At 38.5% G+C, this 22,731-nt stretch overlaps 1 protein-coding gene across 8 annotated transcripts in view; it reads left to right on the forward strand.

The window, feature by feature from the left end:
* LOC139464942 (ras-associated and pleckstrin homology domains-containing protein 1-like) overlaps positions 1 to 22,731 on the forward strand; it is a 218,761-nt gene that overhangs the window by 173,968 nt on the left and 22,062 nt on the right. For 5 of the 8 annotated variants that reach the window (XM_071246562.1, XM_071246560.1, XM_071246561.1 and 2 more), the window contains 2 exons: positions 7,294 to 7,757; positions 17,034 to 17,102. In XM_071246562.1, the coding sequence (XP_071102663.1) occupies positions 7,294 to 7,757; positions 17,034 to 17,102 (533 nt within the window). Of the gene's footprint in view, positions 1 to 5,320; positions 5,723 to 5,775; positions 5,886 to 7,293; positions 7,758 to 17,033; positions 17,103 to 22,731 lie in introns of those variants that run through there. The other 3 variants (XM_071246567.1, XM_071246566.1, XM_071246563.1) reach the window with 3 other exon arrangements.

Below are 22,731 nucleotides of genomic sequence, written 5' to 3' on the forward strand. Positions count from 1 at the left end.
AACAAAAGTATTTTTCAAATTTCTTACACCGAATGAAGCTGGTTGTTATCCATGCTTGGCAACTGCCAATATATTAAAGAGTTCAGTTCAATGTGTGCCCATTACTTTTGCTGGCAGTCTGATAGGAAAAAAAAAGTTCTCTCTTATCACTTTTGTTCTCAATAAGAAATGAAAAATAGGAGAATGAGAAAAGTAAAAATGAGAAAGAAAAAAAATGTGCCCGAGAAACCTTTTTTAGCAGCCTAACATATGTAGATGGCAAGTAAGGAGTGAAAGTCACATAGATCAACAATACCCTCTGATGACAGTGTCTTTTTCATGCCAATGTATGTGTCTACCACCTAGCCTTGCTCAAGGCTGTACTGAAAGATAAGTCCATGGATGTGTAGTAATTCTATCCTCCTAAAAGGCAAGTCTAGATACGTGGTTCATACAGGACTCCAGTCTCTTGTAAGGACACCTTTATCTATTTGTTACATAATCTAACTAATGATTTAAACTAATATTTATTACCTTGGAGACTTGTACAAGTCTAGGTATCGCCAGCAGGAAAGCTTTGTTCAGTAGATGTCATTTATGGCTGTGTGAAGGAGCTCCAGACGACTGTCAAGACTCTTGCCACACTGAAGCTGGGTCGATGCATTTTACCTACTGAGTACCTTGTTTCATCATGGAGCTTGGTAAATGGACAGGGTTTATTTCAGGGAGGGATGACTTTGATATTTAATGCTGTCACACGACTGTTGGTTGTCATGGGTTTTGGGAATTTTGTGAGGTATTTTTTATAATAAAATCTGGTTGTGCTCTGGATGTCCAAAAGGGTTCAAACATAATTTGAGGCGGTCTGGTAGCCTAGTGGTTAAAGCGTTTGCTCGTCATGTTGAAGACCCCAGTTCGATTCCGGACATGGGTTCAATGTTTGAAGCCCATTTCTGGTGTCCCCTGCCATGATATTGCTGGAATATTGCTCACTCATTCACACAAACATAATTTCTTACCATAATGCATAAGACAAATGTTGAAAACCCCTACAAGTATGATAAAGAAGAAATACAGAAGTCCATGCACATTTACTTAAGGTTGCACAGACATTTTTCCCAAGTTCCAAATACATTCTTGAGACCCTAAGGGTATTTATTACCTCTGTGATGCCTACTAGAAACTACCATTTTGACCACTTTGACCACTTTGACCACTTTGACTAGTGTTACGCGATACATGTGGGTATTTCTGATTTGACCCTAATTAAAAATAAATATTTGTTGCTACCTCTGCTGTCCTAAGGATATTCAGGTTTTTGTTTAATGTGCACTCACCAATATTGCCATTATATCATGGTGGCCTGGGACCAGACAGACCAGTAATGGATAGCCTTCGCAACATCCTAGGGTGTTGGGGTACGATGACACGCATCAACCAAGTTGGCATCCACCCAATTCATTAAGTCCCCTCCTACAACAAACTCGGAATCCACACCGGCATCAGATACTGTGTCTAAGGCGCTGCAATTCACTATGCAAAGTTCCTAGAGAGCTGTGGTCGTGGGTTCAAATCCTGGTTCACCCCGATTATGTTTCTAGGTTTGTTAGTGCCATACCCATGCTCATGGGTTTCACTAGACTAACATTTTGTCTATGAAATCTTATATTACACAATACCCTTCTTGACTCTAAAAATAAAAAAAAAAAATTTCCAGATGCTGATTCCATATGTGGAATACAGCTAGCTTGAGCTGGCTACACTTGCTTTTGTATACGTTTCTAGATTGTGTTTTTTTCATAAAATAAATATATTCCACAGTCATGGTGCAGGACTAGGGTTTCATCAAAGTGGTTAATGTCTAAGACCTGCAAAATTTGGGCTCTTCTCCTCACAAGCTACATGCTGTGATATAACTGGAATTCTGTTCAAAGAGGTGTCAAACCCAACTCACTCACTCACTCACTCACTCCAGGGGGCACAGGTGGCCCAGTTGTCTAAGGCGCCGCGATTCACTGTGCAGAGTTGCGTCCCTTGGGCACGCCAGAAACCTATGATTGTGGGTTCGAATCCCGGTTCGCCCCGATTATGTTTCTAGGTTTGTCAGCACCATACCCGTGCTTGTGGGATTCACTGAAGTGGTAAACGTCTGAAACCTGCATCACTTCGGGCTTTCCTCCCACATTAAGCTGACATGCCGTGATGTAACTGGAATACTGTTAAAAGCGGCGTTAAACCTAACTCAATCTCTCACTCACACTCACTCCAGCACTATGATACCTTTGAAAACAAAGCATGGGGTGCCACTATGTGGGAATCAGACTTTACCTTAGGTATTGAAAAAAAGAACAATGTAAGTACAATACACCATTAGAAATGTGGCACTAGTCCTGTAGTTTTTGCCAAACTGATGAATAGTTAATGTGTCTTTACTCGGTCTTGTCTTTCTTCCAAATAAAAGAGTAGTACTTTTGAATCGCACTGTAATTTGTTGATAATTACACAGATAAGACTGCCACTATGGTAAGAGTATTGAATGTTTTTGATGCTTCCTTGAAAATCTCTATGCTTGTGATAATAACTGTCAAGGAGTGTGTGAGTGAGGTTTTACGCCGCTTTTAGCAATATTACACAATTTCCAGCAATATCACGGCAGGGGACACCAGCAATGGGCTTCACACATTGTACCCATGTCGGGAATCGAACCTGGATCTTCAATGAGCGAATGCTTTAACCACTAGGCTACCCGACCGCTCCGCTGTCAAGGAGAGAACGAGGGGCTTTGTTTAAGCAACCAATGACAGAATTAGCACTCAAAGCTCAACTAAGCTTTGTCAAGAGAACACCAGATCTAATGAAATCTTTTTTCCACCATGAGAAGTTAAGTAGCTTACAACAAACGATATTTTTTTTTATTGTGAGTATAGGAAATGAGAGAGTTTTGTGGAAACAGTGAACATGTGCCTAGTAATTGCCCCACTTCCTGTCTTTGCTCCATCTCCTCCAGAGGGCGCTGCAATATGTATTTGTTATAAACTGAACGCAGGTTTGCCAGAGTATACACCGTCTTTGATAGTCAAGGTGTTGAGGGAGGAAGGCTCTCTTGAAGGATTGGGCTTAAAGAATTCAGGTATGTGTCTGATCATGTGTTTTGAAGATACTTGCCCGGACTGTCCTGAATATATATTCACTGCTCCTAATCTCACAGTGTATTTATATTCTTGTCAGTGCTCACGTAGTCTTGCTATCTTCTATTGATTGTTTACCATGGACGTTTAGTACTCACAGAATGAAGAAGGATCAGTGAATGGGTATGTATCTGAACCTCTGAGGCAGATATGCGGCCCTAATCTGCAGCAAATGTTAGTAAAGAAATCCCAATTTGGAATAATAACTTGATAATTCATGCTTTTTTAGTTCTGACTAATGTTGTGGTTGTGTAGAGGGGACTTTAGTCCACAGGAGGAAGAGGCAGAGGGAGAGGCTGATATGCTTTGTTATACTTTGATGCATTGGATGCCATGTTAAAGCACAATGTTGGGGGGACACGGTTGGCCCAGTCGTCTGAGGCGCTGCGATTCGCTGTGCAGAGTTGCGTTCCTTGGGCATCCAGAAACCTATGATTGTGGGTTCGAGTCCTGGTTCACCCCAATTAAGTTTCTAGGTTTGTCAGCACCATACCCGTGCTCGTGGGTTTCACCGAAGTGGTAAACGTCTGAGACCTGCATCACTTCGGGCTTTCCTCATTAAGCTGACACGCCATGATATAACTGTAATAATGTTAAAAGCGGCGTTAAACCCAACTCACTCACTCTCTCACTCAGTGTTGGATTCCTCTGAATTTAAAAGAAGAATGTTAAAATAAAATCTGAATTAAAACAAAATATATCTTTTTCAAATTGACTGCCAGTTGCACTTGGTATTGAATCCTAGATAAGTTCCTTCTGATATGAATTGTCCATGTCAAGAGAATAATATTAAAGCAACAAAACCCTTTCTATATCCAGTATAAATCTCTACATAAAGCAGAGTCGATCTAACGATTCTGACTATATCATGACTAGTGTCCATGAATCACTATCAAATAGTAATGATACCAGGTGTTTGCGAAAAGGTGAGCGTATCCTGCCCCACTGGGGGCACTGTCACAAATAAGACAAAGCTATTTATATCACATGGCACCAACAACTATAGCATTATATACCCTCCATTTTAGTCATCATTTGTAGCTGGACACACCAGCTAGAAACCTGTGATTCTGGGTTTGAATCCCGATTTGCCCCATTGTTTCTAGGTTTGTCAGCACCAAATCCGTGTTCGTGGGCTTCACCAAAGTGGTAAATCTGATACCTGCATCACTTCGGGCTTTCCTCCCTCATTAAACTGACTCGCTGTGAAATTACTGAAATGTTGTTCATGCTTTCAATCACTGGTTTGTCTGGTCCATTGGTTGTCTGAATGTTGGTGACTGCTGACTCACTCACTCATCAAATGTCCACTTCAGGTCTTGAAACCATTCTCACTCACTCCTTTGAAAAATGATGGACGATTCAGTGTTTGATGTGAAGACAATGAAATGGGGCACCTAAACTAAATGGCTCTTTTGAGCCTCAGTTTCTCAAATCATTGCCAACATCAGACTTCCAGAGACGGAATCAAAGATCTTTTAAGCTGAGAGTTGGATCAGGCTAGGATCAGGCCCTGAAGGCATTCTTCCATTTAAACAAAGAAATATTGACTGAAATATTAGCCGTGTAAAAGACCCTGACAACATTCTTCCACAATTGCATCAGATCGTGTTGTAAGCTCATAGGGTCATTGCTGGGGATATGTACAGATTATTTTGATCTTTTTTCAATTTTATCTGAATCAGTTAAGTATGTATGACATATTTCCTTTTTATTCTGATTGTGATGGAATAGGCGATTTTCTCACACCATAATAAGAACTGTGGATGGAAAAGTAATAAAAATGTTAATTTTCAAGAATCCTGAAAATGTCTTCATCATGTTTACTATGTAGATGCATAGTGACGTTGGGCTGCCAAGTGTTTTGACATGGGAGATTGTTGAAGCATATTGCATGGGGATAGGGCAGCTGGTGAAGAAATTGGATAGGTTCACAGGCTTATATAACCCAAGGCCAGCAGTAGAGAGCTTAATTGGTTCTTCTAGGGCCAGCCCTCACTGCAACATCGAAGAACCATGCTTTGTTGGAGAGCCTTGTCATTAGGTTCACCGTTGGCCCTGTTGATGCATTGCATTGGACAATTTCTGACAGAAGTTTATCTGTAAGTCAGCTAATGTCTCAGGCTTGTTATGGGGCTGAGTCCTGTGACGTCAGAGAAGGAAGTTTTTACCGTCACTGGTGAAATCAACAGAATTGGACATTTGGTGTTATGGATTTTTCAATATCTGTGGAGCGGCTTCCTTCTATGGAACCATGTGAATGCGCCTCGTAAATCAATAGTTACGCTTGGGTGTGCTGTGGAAACAACCATTCAGGATATAGGCAGAGGGGTTCTACCTCTTCTGCGAAGCATTTCCAGTTTGCTCGTCTGACGTAGCGAAACTCGGAGACCTGCACTGACTGTGGTACCAGGTGAAGTAAACATGGGAAGTTTAGAAATGTATTTGTTTTAATTGAAGCTGCCAAGAAGAAATATGCTTCGAACGGATACTTAGGCCAACTCCCACTGGCGCAGCTAACGTCATCACTTGGCACAGAATCAGCTGACGAGCTCGTAAGGTTATAACACTAACAGAAAAGGTTTGAGATCTTCAGAATGTATGGTACCATCCAATGAGAGAGATTGAGAGTCTGTTGTGTGCTTTCACTGATTGGATTGAGGTGATGTTCCGAGGATACCTTCGATGTTCTGTCACCTTTGAGTCAGCTTTCGCCTTGTAAGTTACAAAGACTGATAGTCATTTTCCAGTTTTCCAAGGTGGTCGATTGTTGTAATCTACAAAGACAACTCTCTGCTGGTTTTCGTGGGTAGATTGTAGGAGGTTTTTTTATAAACTTGTCTTTGAAGTTGTGTTTAGGTTTCGTTTCTGTTCGATTCTTGGGTCACATCATCATGGGGAATTATGTACATCGTGATGAACGGTTTGAAGTTGCTTATTGAAGAACTGATGGAAGATGAATTTCAAAAGACGTTATGAAAAGATATTGTCGTAAAATGATTTAGACTAAGTTTCATGCAGATTGTCACTATTTGTGAACAGATACAGATTGAGGGAACTGACAGATTTTTCTGAAAGCGTCAGATGCTTGAGGGTTTTCCAATCATGAAGTACAGCTGTAAACAACACGCGGTTTACTACCGGGCGGGGTATAGGAGGCAATTGCATGATAGGAACTGGTCATCAAGATAATTTGATTGGATGATTACTCTAAATCATCGGCCAGCGGTGAATACGACATGAATTTATGCTACTTGGTACTTACATGATTGGTTTCGGAGTAGGACAGCGACCTCATGTTGGGTTTTAAACCAGCATCCGTATCTGAAACTGTATTTGGAATTCCAAATGTCTCCGTTGATTTATGGAGGTCTCTGGTTCGTCTCGATAAAAGTTTCAGGTTATCCGTATTTCTGAATCTGATGGTGCTAACATTTAGCACTCATCCACATGATCAACATGATCAAGACTATAGAGTTCTCTTCATTTTTCATTTAACTGCTAATTAATAACCAGTATGACTTCATGAAAGTACTTCAACTAGTTTTGAAGATTGCAGGTCTGAAGCCTTCGAAAATATTGTTGATTGTTGATATTCTGTCTTGGCATAACAAACATATTATTGCTGTGTCAGCAATAGCTTCTTTAATATTCTGCTTTAAACTTGTACCATTATTACAATTGCCATCATAAAAGGCAGTGGTCTAAGGTGACACCATTTGTTGTGCATCCATCCCATTGCCACACCAGGATCCAATCCAAGATTGGCAACAATTATGATCTTTCTCAGTGAGCATTATGTTCTACCCAAATGAAGTTGAAGAACACCTGATTGTTTCAATTGACTATAGTTGCACTGTCATATGGAAACATCAGATGTTCTTTAACTTCTTTTGAGTAGTATAGTATAAATATGCTTGTGTGTTTCCACATATTTACGACAAGCATCAGTTTGAAGTTTTCTTTCCACAGCCATTCCATATGCCATTATAGAAGTGAAATGTTTATGTATCTTATTCAAATAAATGTCCAACTCACTCACTCACTCACTCACTCACTCACTCACTCACTCACTCACTCACTCACTCACTCACTCACTCGCTCACTCACTCTTTTCCTGTTACAGAGAACCAGGATGTTAACTTCGATGCAATTCTGGGAGAACTGTGTGAGCTGGAAACTCAGCTGAATACAACACAAACCGAGCTCTCACGTAGCCTGGGCGGATACCCGTCCGAGATGGTCAACGAACATCATCCACATGAAAAGAAAGATGGAGGCGGAGGTGGAGGAGGAGGAGGAGGAGGGGGTAGTGATATGATTCAGGCGGAGCTGGATGCCCTCGCAGCCGAGATCACACAAGGATTAGGATACCGCAACAACGTACATGCATACAATGGACAAACGGTGGATACCACTTATGACACAGGTGAAACAGACTCGGCTTTCTCGGACAATGCCTCGTTGCCATCTTCCGAATCCTTTACTTCCATGGTAACGGTGTCGTCGTCTGCAGATACGACCTCTTCGTCTTCCGGAGATACTTGCAGTACCAGTAGTGCTATGTCAGCTGCAACGCTTCAAGGGGAGGTAAGCGTTATGATGATATGTTAATCATTTGTGATGTCATCAGTTTGTTTGCTTGAGGTTATGTGTGTTGCCTCCAGTCTGTGACAGGAGTTTGCTTGAGGTTATGTGTGTTGCCGTCTGTCAGTGACAGGAGTTTGCTTGAGGTTATGTGTGTTAATTGCCTTCAGTCTGTGACAGGAATTTGCTTGAGGTTATCTGTGTTGCCTCCAGTCAGTGGCAGGATTTTGCTTGGGGTTATGTGTGTTGCCTCCAGTTTGTCACAGGAGTTTGCTTTGCTGTCATGATGACTTGCCTGTTGAAGGTCTATATTATTTGTAGTCTTTCCTTTTGATCAGTTTGTGAATAATATGTGTGGTTGTTGAATAATAAACAGTAATAAGTATAATGTCATCCTCAACAAGAAGTTCAGAAAATACAGTCTACATTGACATTTCTTTAGAAGTAGGAAAAACAGTTTTTAACATTCAACCAAAAGGTATAGAAAGTAACTTAATGTTCACAACACATGAAGGATGGAAAAACATTTTACTTTGAGTGAATTGGGTTTAGCTTAGGTTTTTCAGTTTTATCGCAGCGTATCAGCTTAAAGTGGGAGGAATGCCAAAAGATTTTTTTTACTTTGATGCCGTACAAGACTGAGACTCCCTGAGGACTGATTGGCTGCAGTATTGTCAGGGTGTGTTCTTGGTATAAAGACAATGTCTGTGAATCTGCCAGTGTGTTTTAGTTTTTTTTTGTTGCTTCTTTTTCAAAATGCTTTACCAGTGTTGAGTCTTAACTTTAGTGTTTCCGTGTCAGTTTGATAGAATTTGATTGACCATACTCAACAGAATGACAGAGCAGTTTCCTCAAAATATTTATTTGTGTTGTGTCTTGACGTTCATATCCTCATGTTGTAAAGAAATAAAGTATGATGGTGTATTACCTAGTATGATGGCGTATTACCTAGTATGATGGTGTATTGCCTAGTATGATGGTGTATTGCCTATTATGATGGTGTATTGATTAGTATGATGGTGTACTGCCTAGTATGATGGTGTATTGCCTAGTATGATTGTTTATTGCTTAGGTATAAAGTTGTACTGTTTAGTATAATGTTGTACTGTTGAGTGTTAAGTCATATTGCCCAGATTATATAATGATGTTCTATTGTCCAGGTATAATGTCATGTATTGCCGAAGTAAATGGCGTTTTGACCACGTATGATGTTGGTTTGCCTTGGTATAATGTCATGTCATGCAGTAAAAGGATTATTTGCCTAGGGGTAATGTTGTATGGCCCTGATATAATGTCATATTGCCCAGGTATAATGTTGACTGCCGAGGTATAATGTTGACTGCCGAGGTGTAATGTCATATTGCCCAGGTATAATGTTGACTGCCGAGGTATAATGTCACATTGCCAAGGTATAATGTTGACTGCCGAGGTATAATGTCATATTGCCCAGGTATAATGTTGACTGCCGAGGTATAATGTCATATTGCCCAGGTATAATGTTGTATTGCTCAGGTGTAATGTCGTATTGCCCAGGTATAATGTAGTATCGCCCAGGTATAATGTTGTATTGCCCAGGTATTGTGACATATTGCCAAGGTATAACGTCATATTGCCCAGGTATAATGTCATACAGGGCTCAGTGAAATGTTGTACCACCTGGTAACATTTGTTCTTCTGTTCCTGGCTTCTGATTGGTAGAATTTGGTTGAATCGCCATCCCTGGTTTTAGAAAGTTGACCTCTGAGAACATCTGCCACCTAAAGAAAGGGGTTGTATAGTTTCCAGATCTACATTAGCAATCACGTCACGTCTACACATCTTTGTTTTTACACACTCTCAGAAGCACAGGAAGTCACGCGGAGTGACTCACACACATGTGCAGGGTCTGCTTGATGGAGAACGTCTCAACTCAAACTTCCAACAGCTTCATATTTCTCTAGCAGGGTAGCTAGCTGTCAATAAGTGCTAAAAATACGTTTTTTTGCTTTTTGTGTTTAAATTTGAAGTTGATACTCCGATGATGTTATGGGGCAATCTGTTCAGTGCCTAAATGGTTTTGTGATATTGTCGACTGTTTTGAATTGAGTGTACATTTCTTTTAGGAAGTAATTGCTTTTGGAGTTTTGGCTTAAATGTTAATAAAGATAACACATCTGTGAAGGCCAAAGTTTCATGTAAAAGTTGGAGTTTTTTAATTTAGAGCTGGCAAACTCAGAAATTGGAAATCAAAATAAACATCTGTGAAAGTTTAAAAATTAGGATCAAATAGAGTCAAAGAAGTTGGTGTTTTTTATTTTGTTGGCATAAAAATATAATTAATAAGTGTATGAACAAAATAAGATTGACCTATATATGTATGCTCTATTTTCTGTGTTTATATACGTTGCACTGGCTAAAAAGAAATAGGTGACCTACATCAAATATATAATGTTTAGAAATATTGTATATCGATAATAAACATACAACATTGACCCTAGACATATCGGCCTAAAAGTGTCATGTTTGCATCTCATGCACCCTCTTTTTAACACTTGAACTCTACTCCATATTGTCTTTGGGCTGTTCCATATTAGCTGGAGGGTGTACATTTCAAGTTCGTTGTTTAATGTTGCAGCTAAGTAGTCCCTGGTCTATTTATTCAACTCCGCCCAACATGCCCGTTACTTTAGAATTACATGTGGATGCCAAACTTTCTCGGTACAATTTGATTGGTCCATCGTGACTCAGTCGTTGTGTTCGTGTTGTAGAAGGCATTGTCGTTTATGGCGCTTAGGTTCAACTGTGGCGCTAGTTTCAAAATAGAATTGTTAGTCACCTGAAAACCGTTGATCTTATACGTAATGACGTGAGACAGAGGCTGTATATATAAGCTAGTCACCAAAAAAATAGAACATTTGTTTTACTTGAAGTGGAGTTTGAAATAAGAAGAACCCACACTCCCTTATCAAGGCTTTCCTCAAGGTGAGATGTTATGATGCATTTTATAAGGTCTCATTTTATATTTATTTTATTAATTTTGATAGTTAAATTTGATTTTTTATCAGTACTTTTATTTCAAAATCTTGGACCTATATAAATCAAGTGACAGTTTAACAACTCTCTTCCACATAAACTCACAAGGATCATTTAGAATGTGTAAAAGAGGAAAGACAGATTATGTGAATTTACTTGATTTTGTCACCATTTCAAATCTTGACATTTGTAAGAAATGGAAATAGTTTTTTACCAGCACTTGTACCTAGTCCACATAGCTTGTTTAGAGTAAGTCGAAGTAACACAAGATGTATTGATTAAACAACACCCCAAGACAGCCCATGGCTATCAGAATAGGTGTACAGTCGATTATTTCAAATCCAGTCGATCAGTCGTTTCTGACTTCTTGCATGCAGCATTAAATACTTTCAACAATAAAAACAATAATGTTTTTACGGTTTTTAATCTAAATTATGTACTCTCCAGCGCAATAAGTGGACAAATTGGAAAGATATAGTAGTAAACTAAATTTCATTTGAATCCTTTTTGTTTAAAATGGAATGGACATTCAATGCTGTTCAATTGTTTATTTATGATAAAAAAAAATCAATACTTTGTCAATACTTACATATGTCTAATTAGGAGATAAACCTACTGTGTTTTAAAATTTGACGTAGTCCCACTGTAGAGTAGATACCTATAATTTTAATTTGGAACTGACCGCTTTAGTGCATAAATTAGATACCTTGTATGTATTAGAGATCAAGCATGTACAAGAGGAAATATCAATATATTTTACAGTTCCTATTGGTAATCGGTCGGCAGTCATTTTTTTTTTTGAATCGATATGTAGGCTATCAATGTATTCATGCACTGTATTTAAAAGGGGTTTCCATAGCAAAAAGTAAACCTCTTTTTAACCAATCAGAATCAAGCATTCTTCAATGTCATGGTAGAATCATAGCTTATCTGTACTGTTTTTCCATCCCCTTTAGTATATACCGTATTCGACGTAATAAGCGCCCAGGGCGCTCTCAAAATTTGAAATACGGGGCTCTTATTAGAATAATATTTTGGAGAAAAAAAACCTGAGTTGAGAGATCGTAAATTTCGTGGTTTATGCTGACAGCCTGAATTGATACAAAATAAAATTCTGTGTGTATTATACACGACATATATATTTATCCAGAATTTAATTAAGGGTGCATATAACATACGAGTGCGTATTATACACAAATATATAAGTCTTGTGTACATTGATCAATCAGAAGGGGTGCTAATCGGGATTGTTCACTAGCCAATATATTAGCAAATATCGGCGTGGGCGCTTATTACGTCGAATAGGGTATTGTAATTGAATGTTGTAAATACTATGGAGAGGGTGCTCTAAGTACGAGAACATGTCCGAATCGTTTTCACTATGGTGAATAAACTATATGTCAAACAAACAATATTAGAATATCAGCTAGCATGTATCATCTTCGCAGCGATTCTGTATCACTAATGTCTAAACAAGACCCTCGGTAGGAGTGCGTCAGAAGGGTATAAAAATCTTATTTATTGCAGGAAGTAAAACTCTCGACTGCAGCCATAATGTAATTAGCAAGGCTCATATGTTGCTTTTTAGTTCTGGATAAATGTTTCTGAAGAGGCAATATTTCTTGTGGGCAAACATGATAAGCTTCAGCCATGTTGTTATGAAGGCAGAGGAAATAGGTATATATTGCTTGGTTCGAGAGTAATTTGACTGCAGTTATTTAATTAGATATGTGTTCTTGGGGGCACTATTCATACGAAGGAAAGTAGAAGGCTGACATTCCTTTGAAGAAATGAAGGGTTTGGATAGATTCTAGAGCTAATTGGGAATAAATGTGGACTTGGTAAATCATAGGCTGTGTTTGGATGCATATATACTTTGGTTTAGATGGTTTAGTTTAAATGAAAACCTTTAGATAAGACTTTGGAGGTGATATGAACATGTTTTTTCATTTAGTCCGAATGTCATTCACTCCCTTATTGTGTTTTATTTATTTAATCAGTGTTCATCTAATGTCATTTCATTCTGTGACACTAAAAGAGTGAAGCTTAAGAACTCTAGCTCTTTACAAAAATTGAACTTAACTTAATTAGGTTGCAGGGAAACTGAAAAAGAAAACCACATCCTCAAACTCAATTTCAAACTTCTGGGACCATATTCACAAACATTCTTAGAGTGTTTCAGAAGTCTTATGTCTGAGAAAATTCAAAGAAATACCTAAATGTCATGCATAAAAACTAAAAGTAGTACAAGATTTGCCTAAGTTATTGTGAAAATTCCATCTTGGAGTTTCTCTCAAAATTTCACTTTACTCTTTAAATACCTACAAGTTACTCTCATAGCTGTTGGGGCACGGGTGGCCCAGTTGTCTAAGGCGCCATGATTCACTGTGCAGAGTAGCGTCCCTTGGGCACGCCAGAAACCTATGATTGTGGGTTCGAATCCCGGTTCTGCCCGATTATGTTTCTAGGTTTGTTCCGGACCATACCGGTGCTCGTGGGTTTCACTGAAGTGGTAAACATCTGAAACCTGCATCACTTCGGGCTTTCCTCCCACATTAAGCTGACACGCTGTGATATAACTGGAATAATGTTAAAAGTGGCGTTAAACCCAACTCACTCTCTCATAGCTGTTACATTGACACTTTTAACTCATAGCTAGTTAGACTGCCTCCATCAGGAGAGCAGAATGTCCAGGGTTCGATCCCCGGCCGCGCCATACAAAAAACCCCGTTAAAAGATGGTACTTGTTGTTTCCCTGCCTGGCTCTTGGCATTAGGGGGCTAAAACAAGGACTGGTCGGCTCTTAGTCAATATACTGTGTCTGAGTGGGGTATTCATTTTAAACTGCAGCATGGTATCTTAGTGGGCAGGCTATAGACTATAAAATCGGCATCGGTGCGGACTAGTAAGAGCAGCCACACACGCACACATGCATGCACGTTTCCAAAAACGTGCAGTAATCGTGCCCGCAACGTTAAACCTTATTTCATCTCACCTAAGCTAACAGTTACTCTTAGAGCTATTACATCTACACTCCCAAGTGTAACCCTTGGGGCGAAGTTACTCTCAGAGCAATTACAGATCTTAGCTAAGGATTTTCTTAGCGAGTTAAGAGTATTCTCAAAGAATATTCTAAGAATATTTTGAATTCGGACCCAGTTTATTTGAGAGGACGTGCAACTGAGATGAGAATACCCCCACCATTGCCTTCATGTAGTTTATCCTGCCATGGCAGCCTACAGTGTGGCAGATACTCCATCCCACCCTTAACAAAGTTGCAGCCAACTTTTTCACACATGCACTACGCTTAATGAATTTATCTCCTAAATTTGTCTGGGTTGAAGTTCCCTTGCTGCACAGGCTTCCGTGAGCCTGTGGAATTGGCAAACCATATTAGCTTTGTGGGATGCACGTTCTGTCTCCTGCTATCCAGACTCACTTGACGTTTTGCCCAATTTTAGTAGGTCTTCAATTAATAGTTGATGTAAGACTTCTATGTGAGAGGAAACATCACACCAAGTGTCAGGCTGGTTGAATATGCAGATACAGGGCCCTATTAGTTTGAGTTTGAGCCTTGAACATGGATTCTAAGTGATTCACTGTCTGATGGGGGATTAAATGGCTAATGGCGCTGTCTTGTCATGTTCTCTATGATAGTAGTTACTTGTAGGATATATGCTGTGATATACACCTGAGGTTTGTCTTGTAGGATATATGCTGTGATATACATCTGAGGTTTGTCTTGTAGGATATATGATGTGATAGACACATGAGGTTTGTCTTGTGGGATATATGCTGTTATATACTCTTGAGGTTTGTCTTGTAGGATAAATGCTTTGATAGACACATGAGGTTTGTCTTGTAGGATATATGCTGTGATAGACACATGAGGTTTGTCTTGTGGGATATATGCTGTGATAGACACCTGAGGTTTGTCTTGTGGGATATATGCTGTTATATACTCTTGAGGTTTGTCTTGTAGGATAAATGCTTTGAGTGTTTTTTTATCTGAATTAGAAACACTGATATTTGGTTATTAACAAAGTGTGGTGCTATGTATACTCAATCATTGTTGGTTTTCTTCATTATACTGTACTCGCATATACTTCAGGCACTGAAAGTGTGTAGCATAGCTACGTTGTCAGCTGACATAAAGATGGCACCTCATAAAATACATGAAGCAAGCCTGGCAAGGTTTAGTTCTACACCGTACGTCACTATTGTGATGTCAAAACGCTCATTCGAAAGTTATGATGTTCCAGTCAGATATAGAAAGGCATTAATTCAAGCTCGCTGTTGTCTCCATTCTTGAAATACACAATCATGGTCGATTTCTATGTTTTTTCGTTTCTGGCATGTAGACATACTTTTGTAGCAACCAAAAATCTGCATTTTGTAACTTTAGCTGTACACTTAATTATTTCAAAATGTCTACAGTGACTGAGAAACAAGTTCTTTTCTATAAATATTAGCTTCTTCGGTGATGCGGTCATCAAATCAACTGTTTCAACCAGAGGTGATTATTGTGATTTGATACCTCTGATTGAACCAATCAGAATCCAGTATTTTCCAAATTGGTAGAAGAATCAGTCAGGGATACAAGTGTTCCTTTGTACAGGTGTAAACATTCTCAGAAGGATGGTCTGGAGGTGTGGTTTCCAGATATTTGCTGAGTGGATGGATGAGGTTTTTGTGTATATTTAATGTGCGAATAATGTGTGTTACGTTTATTCTGTTACACCTCATGCGATGCATGGTTTATTGTCTGCCATGCATGTGTATTGTGATGTATATATTGTACAGTACACTTGGCATCATTTGTATTGTATTTTATAGTGTGATATATTGTACAATAGGCCATGTATTGAATATGTGTGATATTGTACAATAGGCCATGTATTGAATGTGTGTGATATTGTGCAATAGGCCATGTATTGAATATGTGTGATATTGTGCAATAGGCCATGTATTGAATATGTGTGATATTGTACAATAGGCCATGTATTGAATATGTGTGATATTGTACAATAGGCCATGTTTTGAATATGTGTGATATTGTACAATAGGCCATGTTTTGAATGTGTTTGATATTGTACAATAGGCCATGTTTTGAATATGTGTGATATTGTACAATAGGCCATGTATTGAATATGTGTGATATTGTACAATAGGCCATGTATTGAATGTGTGTGATATTGTACAATAGGCTATGTATTGAATATGTGTGATATTGTACAATAGGCTATGTATTGAATGTGTTTGATATTGTACAATAGACTATGTATTGAATATGTGTGATATTGTACAATAGGCCATGTATTGAATGTGTGTGATATTGTACAATAGGCTATGTATTGAATATGTGTGATATTGTACAATAGGCAATGTATTGAATACAATGTGGGCCATATGTTGTATGTGTGATATTGTATTGTGTATGTGTTGTATTGTACAATGATCAGGTACTTGTGTGATATTGTTAAATAGGTAATGTATTGTATATGTGTTGTATTATATAGCAGGCCATATGTTATTGATGTGTGATATAGACAATGTTTTGTATGATATTGTACAATATTGTGTGATACAGTAAATCAGTGTTGCATGCATCCTAAGATGTTATTGTGACATTGATAAGTGTATACATGTATGTGTGATTCCATGCCATCATCATTGTGTCTACATATGTCATCATTCTTTCATATCTTTATGACAATGAACTTCTTCTTTTCTTCCAATACTTAGTATAACAATATTCCTACATGATAAGAGATGCATCTTCAGCGGATGGTCACAAGATCTGTACCACAGACCTATCGTAAATCCTTGAATGAACGTGTGCCTTCAACAGGTGCCTACCTAGCGAAATGCCTGGTCTAACGTTAGATGTCAAATCTGATTACATAATGCTCCCATACCAAAACCAGGTATTTTTTCAACAGTTTCATATATGTTTTAATGGGGGAGGGGGATATGACTGAACATTTGTATCTCAAAATTGAGCCTTTGATCTGTTGTCATGAAAAAACATTTGAAACCAAATTGAATTCTTTATTGCCAACGTCTTTCGGATGCAGTAATGTCTCCCCTACTAAATTAAATCAAGGGCCCCAAACATTCGGAAATAAATAAAACCCGCTTATTCAAAGATTTATGGTACAATTATTTCATGGTATTTGAAAAATAATAAACAGAATTTATTTTGTTCGCCATCAATTGTGCACGTCCATGATTGTACTAACGATGTCCCTACTGTGCCTGTTGTAGATGCATGCTCATGTACTTGCCCATCTCATCAAGATAAAGGAAGGATTAGATAAAGAAAATGTGCCCCTTGTAAGTGTTACAGACTCTCTTTCTTCTGTCTTATCTCAAACCCTCGACTCCTTCACCTCAGATGTGTGGGGCCCTTACTTGGAAATTTGTTTATCCTTTCTTCTTAAAATGGTTTTCTTTATCATTATTTTTATCAGTAGCTTGATGGATGCCTTGAATTCGTTCTTCCGTTCTTATAAATGCTAATGTACACTCTTATATATACATCTGCTGACATTAAAGTTTAAACAGTTTTTGATTGGTTGAAAATATTTTTAAGCATTTAATGTTTTTATTACATGGGAAGGGATTTTTTTAGGTCCTCTTGAGACATATGTAATCTGATTATGGTGGCTGTATTATCAATGGATATATTATCGACTGTATTATCAGTGGACATATTATCAGCTGTAGTATCAATGGATATATTATTGACTATTATCAGTGGATATATTATCAGCTGTACTATCAATGGATTATTATCAGCTGTATTATCAATGGATATATTATCAGCTGTATTATCAATGGATATATATTATCAGCTGTATTATCAGTGGATATATATCGACTGTATTATCAATGGATACATTATCAGCTGTATTATCAATGGATATATTATCAGCTGTATTATCAGTGGATATATTATCAGCTGTATTATCAGTGGATACATATCGACTGTATCATCAGTGGATATATTATCGACTGTATTATCAATGGATATATTATCAGCTGTATTATCAATGGATATATTATCAGCCCCCTTATCAGTGGATATATTATCTCCCAAAAGTTGTGCTGTTTAGTTGAGAGTACACAGTCAACTGTCTCAGCGTAAGACGTACCATTAGTCCGAGACTTGTGAAAATCGGGAAAGTTTGATCACTTAAGAACTCGTGATACCATGACCGATTAACTAGAGTGACTCAAGTGTTCTTAAACTTATTTGAGTAGTATATGATAATGACAAAAGAACTTGTCTAAAATAAGCTGGGGAGGGGAGGGGAGGGGAGGGGGGTAGACTTAACATGGCATTAAGTATGGCAAAGTGATTGCTGTTTTTATTTCACCTTATCTTCTGTATATATTTCACACTGCATGTATACCACTCAACGTTTGACAGGGATAGTGCATTCCAAACTGCTAACTTATGTAAATGTGTGAAATATCTGAGTATCCTTATCAAACGTTGGGTGGTATACTTTCCTCTCTCTCACTCCATCTTCCATGGCATACTGTTTGTTCAAGGTGATGGTTTAGGATGGTCTGGGTAAAGGTTTAGATACATGCTGTGCATTAGAGAATTTAATTTGTTGTTTTTTTCTCAGTGTTTATGTTTTGTATCTCAGTTACTTTCTGGTGGTGGAGATTAAGTATATTTTTATTAACCATTTCAGATTTAAGAGTTTTCCGATGTTTTAGGATCATGCAGGAGTGGACTATTGTCTTGATTACTTGCAAGAATTGGTCTTTCTTTTTGCTGTCTTATGGAAATGAACTGTTTGACATTTCTTAATCACAACATTTTCAACCCACAATAAACCTAGAATAACCTCATTCAGGATGTTGTAGTGTTCTAAACCTGGATTATTTAATCATATTAGATGTGCCGAGCTCCGCCAAGGCGGAAGGGAGGCACCAGGGAAGGAAACAAACCATGTGGCTTCTTTTAGGGGATGGTGTCAAAGATTTTGTTTCATATGTCGGACAATGCATTTATTTCAGGTACCAAATAAATTAGCATCTTCCTACAGTTGAGATATGGATTGACAAATATTATGTAATAAGTCAGCTAATTAGGATACTAAAATATCCCTATATGTTAAAAATGCATTAAGATATTTTATATGGTCCCCTAGAAGCCATCTTTGAAAGCTTACCCTGTGTGTTGCTGTAAGGAGTCCAGATAATACTACTTTCATTACAACATATCTTGACCTTTCTAACACACTAAGTGATGTGGACTGGACCTTCTGATACTGCTTGGGTGGAAACCACTTCTAGGCTTTGTAAATGTTGCGACTTGTCTCTTGATTGATAACCTGAATTCATTACTTCATAAATTTGGTGTCTAGGTGTTGGAAATAATGTTCTCACTAATGTATAGATTCAGAAGTTGCTTTTAGTTCAAGACTGATAAAAGTGTCAACCATCCGTATAATAGCAGTATTTAATGAAACTCAGAGAAATTGAAGTGGTATTAAAATTTGTTAAAGTTGTTTTCCATTAGTAGAATGATTTCTTTTAAAAAATTAAAAATATCTCGGTCAAATCCTGTTCTGTTTGCTACGTGGTAAGACTGTGTGGAATATCAATTACAAGGAATATTGTTGTCGCCAGAAAACAATATACACCCACTTGACGCAGGACAAAGTTCATTAGGAAGAATAATTTCCTGTCAACTTGTTCTATATAATGAACTGCCCAGTCGGCCTAGCTTGGCTCTGTCAAGGTCATTCAAACTGGTTTCATTGGTAGCAATTCAAGCCAGTTGTTGTGATCAGAAATGGTGTAAGGTATAATCTACTTGCAGGAATTATTTTCTTGCTACTTAAACTGTCTTGCAGTTTGGAGCATTATTTTTTTCTGAAATATTATTCAGATATTTTGATTTTTTTTTGTGTGTGTGATAGAAAGGATAGAAGTATTCTTGTTGAACAGTATAAAGTATGTTTCGCACATTATCAATGGGAATCCAGGAAATCGGTTCTTGAGGACCGGAGAGGCACAGGTGGACCACTGGTATATGTTTCATTAGCTCTGCCGCCCCGTGAAGATCCGGGCTGACTTATGGGTGGTAGGGCTTACTGACTTGGTTGATGCATGTCATCGTACCCAACTGCATGGACCAATGGTCATGATGTCAATCACTGGATTGTCTGGTCCAGACTCGAGTATTGACAAACCACCATCATACAGCTGGACTATTGCGGAGTGGGGCATAAAAAATCAAACATGAGCTGTGCGTGGAGCCACTGGCCATTGACTCAGCTCCTAGATTTACCTTGCTTACGACCCCTGACCTTTGAGATCCACCAATCATGATGTAGTGATTTTCTCCCACATTGCTCTCCTACAGATATATAAGTGAAGGGTTTTAAAGGCCAAGTCACGACATAATCATAGTCCTTTGGTATGGTTTTAAGCCACTTTTAGCAATATTCCTTCAATATCACAGTAGGGGAACACCGGAAAATAGGCTTCACACATTGTACCCATGTGGGGAATCGAACCCAGATCTTTGGCGTGACGAGCCAACGCTTTAACCACTAGGCTATCCCATCACCTTTTTTTCACTAGAAATCTTAACATTGGTAATAGAGTCTGACAGAATATTTAAATCAGTTCAGATATTTTCTACTCTATTTGAAGATAATTCTACAAAGGAATGAAATGGTTCACTTTTCCCGATTCCCTGGACAGTAACCGATTGCTAGGCTGGTTATTTTTTACCTTTGATGCCCTAAAGGAACATCCAACTTTAAACTGTACCCTCAAGGAACATAAAAATTGCATCTTAATTTCAGCAGAAATTTCTTTGTTGAGATATGTATAAAAAATTACCTAAAATTCATTGCAAATGACAGAGGGACGTAAAGGTCAAGGTCCCTTTAGCCCTGGCAATCATCCACCGGGACATCATGTCTGTTGCTTCCAGCCTTAATGGCTCCCACTTCTACATGTATTATGTAGGTAGAATACATTGGAATGGGTTCTGACAATTGTGGTTTTGTTCCATCATAGGAAAAGAAAGTTAGATGAAAGTTTTGTTGAACTTTTTCAGGGACATCCGTTCGTGATCAGTTGAATTTTGAGCTGAATCAAATAGTCTGTTACACATTCACATAAACATCTTCTCTATCTTGATCTTTAAGACAAAAATGAACGTTTGGAAAAGTAGTTCCAATGATTTGGTAGATAGGCAGACAAACAGAGCAAAGCAAAATCTTCAGCGCAAGCCTTTCATTTCGGAGTACATCAGAAGTCAGATAGTTTGTGCCTTCACAAAAGAATGTTCGTTTAACATCTGCAAATACCATCCCGCACTTGAAGATGTTCCAGTTGGATCAGCTCTGGCTCGGGACTGCCTGCTCTGCTCTTTCTGTTGACTCACCAATGAAAACAGAGGTAAAGTAGACATTAATGATTGCGACCTTGAACTTCCTCATGCAGCATGTCTTGCATGCTCGGTTTCCAAGCCAAGTTAAGGTGCCGTGACTCTGTGAGGCTCATCTTCTCCCGGCTCCTTGATGGTAGAAACACAATGTAGACGGTACGTCTGCTCCTCTCTGTCGGCCATGACACCTCCAGATGCTAATTCGCCAGGTGTGGACTGAAGAGGTTTACCGGGACATATCCTGCAGGGATTTACTATCAGTGGAATCATCTTCCTTGAGACAGGGAATGCTAATGAAGAATTCCTGAAGTTATTGACGATAATCAGAAGGCATTATGACTGATAAAGTGAATTATTTAGGGAATAACCAATTAAGTAAAAGGACTTCAAGAATTTCTGTCTCAAGGTTATTTAATAGGACCCAAATCTAATAATCAAACTAATTAAGTCGAGAGATCCTAGACCTAGTCATAACCCTAGTGTTCACAATTAAAGACTGAAGGGATCCTTAGAATCAAATACTTCAGGAGAAAACCTCAGGGACGCCAGGAGCCCCTAATTTCCATCACTGTTAATCATAAGGTTTGCAATCTTGAATGCTAGTTTTTTGTATGGTTCTTTATTATATAAATACCACTAACAGTTTCAGTCCACTAGTCCTTATAATGATAACATATAGCAAAACCCCTAAAAATGGCAAATTTCTACTAGTCCTTATGATACCTTTACTATTGGGCAGTATGGCCAGGTCTACAGGACTAGTGCCAATTTCTAACCCTGAATACCACTTTACACATCTTTTTATTTCATGACAAGGATGAAATAGATCTTTTGCTAAATAAGTTAAGCACATAAACCTATTAAGATCTCTTGTCATATTAATGTTTTCGTGGCATAAGTCTATTTCCAATTTCCAGCACAAATCGTGTCCAAATGGCTCACATGGTGCTCAGGCTCCTTCACTGATACCCCTAATTGTATTGTATGTGATGGAGAATCTGGCCCCTTCCTGAGTCTGTCTATCCCCCTCGTCCTTTAGACGACATGACCCAATTCCGCGTGCTTGCTTACATTCATGGCACTTATTTGAATTGCAATCAGTGGATTAATCCCCCTCATACTAAGGAAGCAAGTTCAGATTTTAATCCTTGACTAGTGTCAGAGCCTTCAGCACTGTAAACACATTCTGTGTGAGAGTAATTAGGGAAAAAATACTTGTCCTTCCTACGGGCAGCCAAGACACAGCTCTATGACGTCAATGAAGATGATTTGAGAGAATTGATCATTCCGTGGAAGGTTTCTCTCTAGACGCTTTCGTCCTTAACTCTTATACTGTTAGGAACAACTAATCCCAATTATTCAGAGCCTATGTGATGTTTATGCTGCAACACTTGTATTTATGAGATGGCGAACAGCGATAGCTAACGGTCAGGGAGGGTTAGTCAATTGATGTCACTCTTGCCTCATACATAGATTCGGAAGCTGTGTGGTCAGGTGTCGTTTGTGTGGGAGTCGGTTCTTGGGACTGGAAACAGG

This window comes from Haliotis cracherodii, unplaced genomic scaffold (genome assembly GCF_022045235.1).
Source record: "Haliotis cracherodii isolate W230 unplaced genomic scaffold, xgHalCrac1.p SCAF_17, whole genome shotgun sequence".
NCBI classification, from domain to species: Eukaryota; Metazoa; Mollusca; class Gastropoda; order Lepetellida; family Haliotidae; genus Haliotis; species Haliotis cracherodii.